The sequence below is a fragment of the Rhinatrema bivittatum genome, chromosome 1, assembly GCF_901001135.1.
Source record: "Rhinatrema bivittatum chromosome 1, aRhiBiv1.1, whole genome shotgun sequence".
Classification (NCBI taxonomy): Eukaryota; Metazoa; Chordata; class Amphibia; order Gymnophiona; family Rhinatrematidae; genus Rhinatrema; species Rhinatrema bivittatum.
In genome coordinates, this window is record NC_042615.1 from 786,680,154 (window position 1) to 786,690,697 (window position 10,544).

Here is a 10,544-nt window from a genome sequence, read left to right on the forward strand (position 1 = left end):
TGGAGCATTTTTTTTTTTTTTTTGTGGGGCGTTGTTGCACCCCAGCCTCCCAACCTACACCTACGCTTCAGCTCATCTGGATTCAATAGCACGCCCGGACACAGCCCATCAGTTACAGACATGCGTCCATTCTGTTATCAACAGCGCAAGAACCGATCACCGGTTCATCCCTGGACCAGAGGGATTCCCACGCTTACTCCTCTCACAGCATTTTCTAATACTATTTACTTTTTTTGCAGTTAATTTGAATTTTTTTCTTATTCCGACTTTTTTTTTTTTGTGACACTTCCAAACGGAATACATTCAGGTACTGCGGGTATTTCCCTGTACCCGAGGCAAAGGAGGGTAAAGAGCTACTAGGCATGCAGCAGGGCACGCTACGGGCAGACGTTAGGAACAGTCCTTATTCCATGCAGTTTATAATCTTTCCCCTCTCCTCAAATCCCCAGGCCTTCCTTCCCCGAGCGACCTCAGTCTGCTCTTCATCCCTCCCCCAACAGCGTACGCGTAACGCGGTGCACAAGTTCACATCCTGGCGTAGTCCAAGAAATTTATACAAATCTTGCGCGCTCTTTGCCGCCAGGAAAACCTACAACGCATCGCGCCGGCCACCAGAGCAACGGCGTCGAGAGAGGGCAGCGCGCATGCTCAGTATAAATAGTCACTGCGGAGCCGGAAGTGGATTCCCCGGGCAGGAAGCCTGGGATGTCTCCGAGTTCGCATATGAAGGAAAAAGGGGAGGGTGTGCACATGCGCAGCAACACGGCCAGAGCTGAAGGCGGAAGTGAGGAGGAAGAAGAGTCGTGGCTCGCCGTAAAACCGCCTACCTGGCAACAGTTGGGCCGGGCGAGAAGTCGGGCATTGTCATGGCGTTTACTCTCTACTCCCTGATCCAGGCGGCTCTGCTCTGCGTGAACGCCATCGCCGTGTTGCACGAGGAGCGGTTCCTCAGCAAGAGTGAGTAATACCGGACAGAACCAGAGCCCATCGATAGCCTGCCCGTCCCGACTTCGATCTTCGTGTCACATCATCCTCATCCCTAATCATTATTATCATTACCATGTCGGATCTGATCTCATCTACTCCTCCTCCTCCGATCTCTGTTCCAACCTATCGTAATCCCTTCTCAAATTCACCAGTACTCCAGTTGCTTAAACCAGTGTTTCCCAAGCCTCTCCTGGAGGCACAACTGACTAGTCTGGTTTTCAGGATATCATTAATGGCTGTGCAAAAGGTTAATGTGTATACATTGGAGACCTAACCTATGCAAATCTCTCTCGTGCATATTTATTGTGGAAATCCTGAAAACGCAACTGGTTAGGTGTGCCTCCAGGAGAGGCTTGGGAAACACTGTCTTAAACCACTTCATGCAGGGCTGGTGTGTCCTTCTAGGTGGTCGCCTAGGGTGCCAGTCATTAGGGGGTAGCAAAGAGCAGACATGGGCCACGAGCGAAGCCCATCCCGTTCACGGCCAAGAGGAGTAGAGACTCGGTGGGCTACGAGTGGCAGTGGGGGTAGGTGGGCCACAAGGCACAAGATTCTTCTAGGGTGAACCCTTTCATCGGTCCTGATTTCATGCTGAATAGTGTGAAAAGAAGGTGATGATGATCCAATATGGGTTATTAATAGGGATGTGTGGTCACAATATTTTTTTTGTTGGGAGGGGGAAGTTTGGTTTTCTTTGTTTCTTTCAGTTTGGTTTGTTACCAACCCAAAATAAACCTGAAATGCCCCACTCTCACAGTACCCCTTGCTGCTTGTGGACTGCCTAAACTCTCTTACCTCCCACTGCCACTCCCCTGTGCCAAAAAGAAGAGCCATGAAATAAAGATGGTGGGACCTGGACCTACCTGGCTGGACTAAGCTGAGCCCAGCTGGGCCTCTCCAGGACCCTCTGACCCCCGCCCCCCCCCCCCCCCCCCCCCGACTCAGATAAAATGGGCAGTATCATCCCCACTCATGCATTCCTTGGGAATCCTTTGTCTATCTAAAAGAAAGAAACAGGGGCAGTCCCCAAGTGCACCTGCTTCTGCTGCATCTATTTAAAAATGGTACTGAGCCTTGTGAATGGTGCCAAAGTGATGTCACATTGGAATGGATCTCATTTTTGGAGCACTTGAGGATGCTTCTGTCCCTTTCTTACCTAGACAAAGGACCCTTACAGAGGGAGTACGTGGGAACCAGGTTGATGCCTGGCCCCAGATGCTTTATCTGGGGCAGGAAGGATTTTGCGAGGCCCTGGCTGGGCTTGGCTTAGCCCAGCTAGGTAGGTCCAGGCCCTACCATCTTTATTTAGTTGCCTTTCTTTTTAGAGAGCATGGGGTAGATGGTCAGAGGATCCTGGGAGGCCTCAGAGCAGTGGCAATAGTGGGTTTTGTTTTGTTTTTTTTGTTCTTTCCAAATAGTGTGTGCTATTAGCAAATAATGCACAACTATTTGGCCAAGACTGAAAAAAGAAAAATACAAATTTTCATGCTTTTTGATAGGCTTGTGCATTGTTTTGGGTAAAATAAACCAAAACAATTTTGGTTTGAAGAACCCATTCATTTAAAACAAATGCACATCCCAGTTATTAGTGAGACCTCACCTGGAGTACTGTGTCCAGTTCTAATGGCATGTCACTGTAAAGATATAACAGGTTGGAGGTGGTTCAGAGAGAGGCAATCAAAATGGTGCAGGGTCTCCACCAAAAACCATGTGAGATGAGACTTGGAGGTCAGTTTTCAAAAGCCATTTATCTGGGTTGATACTGATTTACCCAGTTAAAAGTGCTGTCTGAAAAATTGCCCACCCTTAATCTAGCTAAAAGTTTATGCAGGGTACCACAGTGTGCATAGCTGCATTAGGTGGAGGCTTCCCAGGGGCGTGTTTAGCTCAAGAGAGTAAAGTAATGCACGTGGATTCCATTTTCAAATTTAGGCATGCTATTCTCCATGAAAAAAAAGTACCTGCAGAAAAGGTAGGTGTGGGTACTTTGTGGCAATTTTCAAAGCAAAAGTACATGTGGACTTTCCTTTGAAAATTTGTACAACGTCTATGCATACAGAGTACCCATAGACCTTTGCAGTTGTGTGATCAGTTTTGAAAATTGCCTCCCTCAGAAAATAATTCTCCACAGCATTTCCTAAGGTTAAAAAAAAAAGGCTATTTGTGGGCTTCAAACAAGGGTCCACCCAGTCAAAAGCTGGTGCCCTGCTTATGAGGCTATAAAGTGGCTTAAACTGAGGCAGCTTCAGAATGTTATTAGCCCGGGGCTTGGCCCCGCCCCTGAGGATTCAGATGGGTCCTCAGGGGTTTCAAAAGCAGTTGCTGGGAAAGGCCGAGTGTTCTGGCAACTTACTAGCTAAGGGCTGCACTGTGTGGCTGCCACAGGAGATGCTGGATCCTGAACAGAATATCAGTGAAGTAACCTGTATGATCAGACCCAGACTGATGCTCACAGTGAGTAATGACTGCTGGATGGGGATAAGCACCACGTATAAAGAAACTTGTATATTGCCTTGATTTCAAGTCTAGAGAACTGTATTGTGTCCTGGGGCCACTCTCTGCTCACTGTGCAGGTAATCTTCTGCACATATGGCCTAGTCGAATGTAAGTTTATCTGACACTGGCAGAGCTGAGGAGGGGTTTGGTTTAGGAACCTTAAAAAGCTTACGTTGTACATTTTTCTGCAGCATAATAGCAAGTATAATGCCTGCCATCAATTTGGGGGACGGTTTTCAAAGTGAATGTAAGCGTGTAAGTCTGCTTTGAAAATTTGCTGCGACTTACATGTGTTTCTGCTGCAAAATTTACGAAGGCTGTTTTGAAAATAACTCCCAAAAATATCTAGATATGTGTACCTTAGAGAAATATGATGAGACATTTTAAAACCTTAAAGATACAAATAATGTGCAGGAGGAGGAAAGTTCTGGCAAGCAGAGGTCAAGATATGAGGCTCCAAGGGAGAGGCCAAAGATCCACAGGTGTCTGTGGCATTGCACCCAGGAGTCTGACCTTATCTACTGTTATATTCTGTTCTGTCTCATCCCCTTTTTGTCTCATCTCAATCTCAACTAAAAGCAGAGGTAGGGAAGCTATCCCTGCCCTGCAGAATCAGCCTCTGCACCTGTCCAGCATGCTGCCAACCTGTCTTCAAGATGAAAATGGTAGACTAGGCCTCATGTCCTAACTCTCACTTCAAATACTCCGATTCTTTGAGGTCTTTGTTTCTGTAAAAAAGCAGGATTTACAGGGCCTAGAGCGCACAGAGATGGGAGCTAGAAAACCCAAGATTGAACTCTCTCTCAGGTTGTCCATTCTCTAACCTTGGAGATTGTGATCTTGATGCTTATGAAAACTATTAAATATTAATAAGGGTGAATGAGGGAAGAAGAGGTCAACTGTCTTCTAGTGAGGCTTCCGAAATAAGATTGTCAGAAAAGTTTGTCGACTGCAGTTAACACAGCATCATTAAGATTTTACTTTTTAATTCTAATGTGAATTCCTAAAGAGCTGCTTGTGTGTGTTTATTGAAAGCAGCCTCCTCCTCCTCAGTCACTCCTACCATTCTGAATCAAATGGATGCATACATATAAATTGTGAATATAGCGTGACCAGCAGGAAGATTTTTAACCAGAACAGCGGTCATGATAGGAAGTGCACTTTTGTTTGTTGTAATTACAGATATTAGAAAGCCCTGGGGGACCCTGGTGGTTACTGGCAGTGCTGTGCACCAACATGTAGAGGACATGGGTTCTGTTCCTGGATCAGGTCAAGCTCTGGCCAGCTGGGGCTGGGGATACTGGGAGGCAGCATTCACAGCCCCTGGGAGGAGGGAGACCCGGTCATTGCTGGATGTTCAGCCCCTAATTGCAGGCTCTGCCTGGGACCCAGCTGAGGACAGACACTGCAGTGAATTGAGAGGGGTTATTAAATAGAGGGGAAAATCCCAGAGAGTTGTAAAGGAAGGCTCCTGGCACCAGGTCCCAGCTCTGTTTCCAACTGAGCTGCATATAGACCAGAGAAGCAAGAGGAAGCTGCTGGATCCCTCCGTGTCCCTCGCTCCTCACCTCCCCAAAACAAACAAATTTTAAAAATCTGGGAAAAAATAAAGGAGCACTGGGAATAAGACCACAAGACAAAGCAACAGAGCCAAGAAGTAAAAGAATTTACCTCGTTTAGCTGCTTTAAAATACCCTACCCTTACTCCCTCCTTCAGGTCAGAAGAGTTTAGAAATCAAGTCAAGAAATGTATTTTGTTAGTTCATTAAAAGGTATCGCATGATTCTGTGTTTTGTCAACGTTTGTCTTTCTTTTTTTTCCTATAAAGAACAGCTGTGCCTGAACAATGGGATAAGCCGCCCCTTGAAGTTGCTCGTTTTCAGAATCTGTAATGCCAGAGTTCATTCACTGCGCAGTCGCAGTGTAAATGTTCACCTGCAGAGAATGCTTTTTGTGGCTTAACACCAAATCAGTCTATCTGATTAGCCATTCTAGGAAGGGAGACTGGCTGCGAAAGTGCCATATGCAGTTGTATGTATCAATATGAATTGAGATTTGATGCTTCGTTTTGCAGAATTATAAAATCCTAATGTGAAAAAAACCTTGGTAAATAGATGTCAGGTTATCAGGCTTCTGACCTTTAGTGTCTGTGTTTTTTAATCAGTCTAAACAAAACTGTTCAAGTTTCAGAAGTCAATGTGAGACAGAAACTGAGGTGATGACTAATGGGTATATATTTCTGTGATTATAGCTTTCTGATCAGCTTTTAAATGAAAGATACAACATTAATTATTTTTTTAAAATTGTGATACCACAGTTAAGACCCAAGTACATAGGAAGATGATTTATGGTAAGTTAAGCTGTTGTGTTTTTGTGCTATTTAGTTGGTTGGGGTGCAGACCATGGCATTGGAGGATTCGGAGAGGAACCAGGAGTTAAATCACAGCTAATGAACCTTATTCGATCTGTACGGACAGTTATGAGAGGTAAAGAATACAAGGCTTGCTGCTCTGCATGGTCTTTGGGTGTCGAGGCTCAGATATTTTGAATGTGCGCTCATCTTCATTGTACAACCTTAGAGAACTCCACCCAAAAACTGCTAGTGACTGCTTTTAAGCCTTTACGCTCATGTGCTGCCGGTAGTCGGATCTCTGCCCCTCCCAGCATGCCTCTGCTCAAAAATGGACAGAGATGCAGAAAACACGAGCTCCAGGCAAAATGTAAAAGAGCCAGGGCAGAAATGATTTGTCGCTTTTTATTTTTGAGGTAGGGGATGTTTTGGTTTTTGCTCTTGTTTTGTTTCTTTTCCTTTTTTTTTTTACTTAGTATTTTTTTTCTATTTTTCAGCTTTCTTTTTAAATTTTTACTTCATTTTGTAAGTCTTTTTTTACTTGATGAAGAAGGATCTAGTGAAGCTTGAGGAATGATCTAGGACCTGGCAGATAAGATTTAATGGTAAAAAAAAAAAAAGAAAGAAATGCAGTCACATCTGGGATAAAAAAAAAATCCAAGTGAGCAGTACAGTAGATTGGGTGAAATTCTAAGCATGAAACACAGAGCAGGGTCAGATCTGATGATCTTAAGGTGGCCAAACAGGCAAATAAGGTGACAGCAAAACCAGAAGGATCCTTGGTGCATAGGGAGGGGAATGGTCAGCAGGGGAAAAGGAGGCGATATTACTCCCCTATAAGTTCCTGTGATACCTAATTTGGAGAACTGGGTGATATTACTCCCCTATAAGTTCCTGTGATACCTAATTTGGAGAACTGGGTGATATTACTCCCCTATAAGTTCCTGTGATACCTAATTTGGAGAACTGGGTGCAGTTCTAGAGACCGCATCTCCAAAAGGATATAAACCAGATAGATTTGGTCCAGGGGGTGGCTTTGATTCAGAGCATGTGGGGACAGATCTTAAAGATCTAAATGTATATAATCTAGAGCAGGGATGGCAAACTCCAGTCCTCAAGTGCCACAAACAGGCCAGGTTTTCAGGATATCCACAATGAATATGCATGAGAGAGATTTATGCAAATCTTTCTCATGCATATTCATTGTGGATATCCTGAAAACCTGGTCTGTTTGCGGCACTCGAGGCTGGAGTTTGCCATCCCTGATCTAGAGGAAAGGGAGATACTTTGGAGGCATTTAAATATCTCTGTATCAATGCACAGGAGCTGGGCCTCTTCCAATGGAAAGGAGGTTCTAGAATGAGGGATCGTCATCTTTGTTGGTTCTTACTGAGTTTTTTTCCAGGAATAAAGTACAGCGTGTGTTAGCACACAGTAGGATGCATAATGTACTTAATAAATAACGATCTAATAAATAGAGCATAAAAGATCAAGTTCAATGCATAATGACCCTAATGATTAGATAAGGATATAAATAAATGAGACATAGCAATTCAGAACCAGCTATAGATAGTTTCCAATGGCTCTAGGGACTGCATGCTAAATATTGAGATCTTCCAGGGATTGGGACAAGAGGAGCAGGTGTCCTCATGCTGAGGACCTTTTGGTATGTCTTTAGGTTGGGGGAAGGTGTAGGAGGAACTGAAGGTTTGTGGTATTGCTCACACTATCCCATTGGAGAGGCTTGTTTTCACTTGGGGTTCCAGAAGAGTGGTTGGAGTTTATAAGAAGAGCGAGAGTTCATGGCCTGGCTTGTGCTATGTGGGTGATTTGAAAGCTGCATTTCCTGAAGGAAAGGAGATTCTGGTCCAGTCTGATGTAAGGTGGTAGGGAGTCCCAGAGTGTTGGGGCAGCTTCTGTAAAAGTCCTCTTCCTGGTGCAGGTGAGGCACGATGCTTTGGGTGCTGCTTTGACTGGTGGTGCATGTCATAGGATGAGTGTGAAAGGTAATCTAAGGAAATCTAATTTATACATTTTTGTTTAAATGCAGATAAATTGCCCAGTACACATCAGGTATTGCTGTAAGTCTAAGAAATGTGAACTATGGTTCATGAGAAGTCCATTTGAAACAAATTATTTTGAGACACAGATCTGTGTCAGCGCAAACATGGACTCCACATTTATTTATTAAAAATCATTTATGTTCCATCCTAGCTGGACAAATAGCATTTTCCACTAAACTTCTGAAGCTCTGGGCCAGCCCCATGACTCAGTAGTGGTGCTGTGAAACGGGAGATGTGGCATCTGCGCCAATAGTCAGTCAGGGTTGGAGATGCAGAAGAGCATCATTCACAGGCCACAGTGGTAGGAAGGAGGATTCTTGGCCATTACACGATGACACATAGCGCTCGGATTCAAGGTACACACACATACCAGGTTTTGTGGCCCCTGGCCAAAGATTGTCCCTGTATCAGATGGCTAGACAAAGGAGAGGGGTTAAGAAGGAGAAAAAAAACAGTTTGTGAATGCAGGCTTTTGGCTCAACAGAGGCCAGTTTTGATAGAGCTGGAAATGCAAAGGAGCAAGAGGAAACTGCCGAGCCAATACAAAAACCAAAACTGGTAATGCTCTAAATTTGTGTTCAAAGAGAGCCCTTTAATACCATAAAATAAAATAGCATGATAATAGTAAATGATCTCTTTTTATTTTTGTTACACATGTTGTGCTATATTTAAACTCTATAATTTTTTTCTTTTTGCAGTGCCACTAATAATAGTGAACTCAGTTACAATTGTGTTGCTGTTACTCTTTGGTTAAAAGATGACTGGGAGAAGATTCACTGGCGGCCCAAACCAGAGGGAGACCAGCCTCAGCCAGCCCTCGAAGTCTTACCCAGACACAAGACGAGCCTTCGCTCACACATCAGCCAACTTCGGCTTACATGTCTTCATTATTTTTTTTTCTATTTTTATTTTTGGCCCAGCCATCACAGCGACTGACCACTGTCAGGAACCACAAACTGGGACCCTAAGTTTGGCCACTTGTGGCTCTGTCGATGGAGGAGACTCCCTCCCCTCGGGGGCTATGAACACTGCCTTCTCCACTGCGTCCCCGGCCGGCCCAGGTCTGTGCAGCATTTGCCACTGAGCCAGAACCCTCTCTTTTCAAAGTCCAGATGTTTAGACAGTAGAGTCAGGGCTCTTGCTTCAGGAAGGCTTCTGTACCTGTGACAACGATTTGGAAATGGAAGGCCCCTTCAACCCATTTTATGAATGACTGTTAATAGCATGAATTGTTATGAGCTGTGATGTGCTATATTGATTATTAAGAGTGGGGAGTGTTCTTTGCCTGCCTTATTACTAAGACCCTATTCGTTAGGGACTTTTCTCCAGCAGTGAGTAATAGGCCACTCGGAGCCTTCTGTGCTCATTAATCTTTAAATAGTAAATCAGGATAGCTCGTTCTGCTTGTGGAAGGCACCCTGTGTGTGCCGGACATATGTTGCTGGATTGAATCTTAAGGGTTTTTGTGGTAGGCAGAGAATAGGAGAAGCTCATATTGAACTAAAAAAAAAAAAAAAGGAATGAAGTACTAACATCCCAATAACTCTTGATTCAGACCTTGAACTCTAGCACATGCCTGCAACGGAGAGGGGATTTACAGGCCGAGCCGACTGACAGGTTTAGCCTCTTCTGACATACAAATCCTTTCTCTGTGTGACACATGCTGGCGTCTAGGGTTTGAATCGGCCCTGAGAGCATTAAAGCTTCAATTAGTTGGTAACGTATGAGCCAGCTCTTAGTTGTTTGTCTGCTAAATCGCCATCTGCCACACTGTAGTCTGGTCAGTAAATTGTACGCTGAAACCTGAAGTTTTAACTTGTTGTGGGCTGTAGTAAAGAATAACACTGCACTCTTTTTCCCAACCATAATTTATTTCAACCTGCAAAGGGAAGAGCATTTCAAAGTACTTAAAAGAAAATGAATTGCTTTATGAAAACCATGGAACTCGGTTATCTGTCCAGGCCATATGTTCTTCTAGAGCATGGGTAAGCTATTCTGGTCCTCGAGTGCCCATGAGCTGCTTGTGTTTTCAGAACCTCCACAATGAAGATACATTCACACTCTCAGTGAGGGCAGTGCATGCAAATGCAGCTCATGCATCTTCATTGTGGAGATCCTGAAAGTCCAACCGACTTGTGGCACTCGGACTGATGCTGCCCATCCCTGTTCTAGACCCATTCTGTCTCAGTTATTTTGCTTGTTTAAAAAATGTACAGTATGCTTTTGCTTTCCCCAGGTTTTAAGATTTTATTTCCATATCTGGGTACTGACTCAATCTAAATGTTTCTACAAACGGTTTAATTTGAAATTTGAGTGTTCAGTCCATTCTTTACAGTGTTTTGTAGTCATGGAATTCTCCTGCGGAAATGTCTCTTGATATTTGACATTTGTAACATAGTAATGAAGAGCAGAAAAGGACCAGATAGCCTACCCAGTCTTCCCAGCAAACTTCGTATGGTAATATCTGCCGTTCCGTGCAGGATACCCCCATGTTTATATAAGAACATAAGATATGCCATACTGGGTCAGACCAAGGGTCCATCAAGCCCAGTATCCTCTTTCCAACAGTGGCCAGCCAAGTCGCAAGTACCTGGAAAGTACTCAAACATTAAATAGATCCCATGCTACTAATCCTTATTGATTAATAG

At 44.2% G+C, this 10,544-nt stretch overlaps 1 protein-coding gene across 1 annotated transcript; it reads left to right on the forward strand.

Moving 5' to 3' along the window:
* The first annotated feature begins 725 nt into the window (after positions 1-725).
* Positions 726-9,745, forward strand: IER3IP1 (immediate early response 3 interacting protein 1). Its single transcript, XM_029580488.1, has 3 exons — positions 726-957; positions 5,868-5,969; positions 8,595-9,745. The coding sequence occupies exons 1-3, from the start codon at positions 867-869 to the stop codon at positions 8,648-8,650; spliced, it is 249 nt and encodes an 82-aa protein (XP_029436348.1). The 5' UTR covers positions 726-866; the 3' UTR covers positions 8,651-9,745.
* The last annotated feature ends 799 nt before the right edge of the window (positions 9,746-10,544 follow it).

Coding starts and splice junctions, on each gene's coding strand:
- IER3IP1 (XM_029580488.1), top strand. CDS start 867: ATGGCGTTTACTCTCTACTCCCTGATCCAGGCGGCTCTGCTCTGCGTG. Junction 958..5,867: donor GGAGCGGTTCCTCAGCAAGA/GTGAGTAATACC, acceptor TGTGCTATTTAG/TTGGTTGGGGTGCAGACCAT. Junction 5,970..8,594: donor TGTACGGACAGTTATGAGAG/GTAAAGAATACA, acceptor TTCTTTTTGCAG/TGCCACTAATAATAGTGAAC.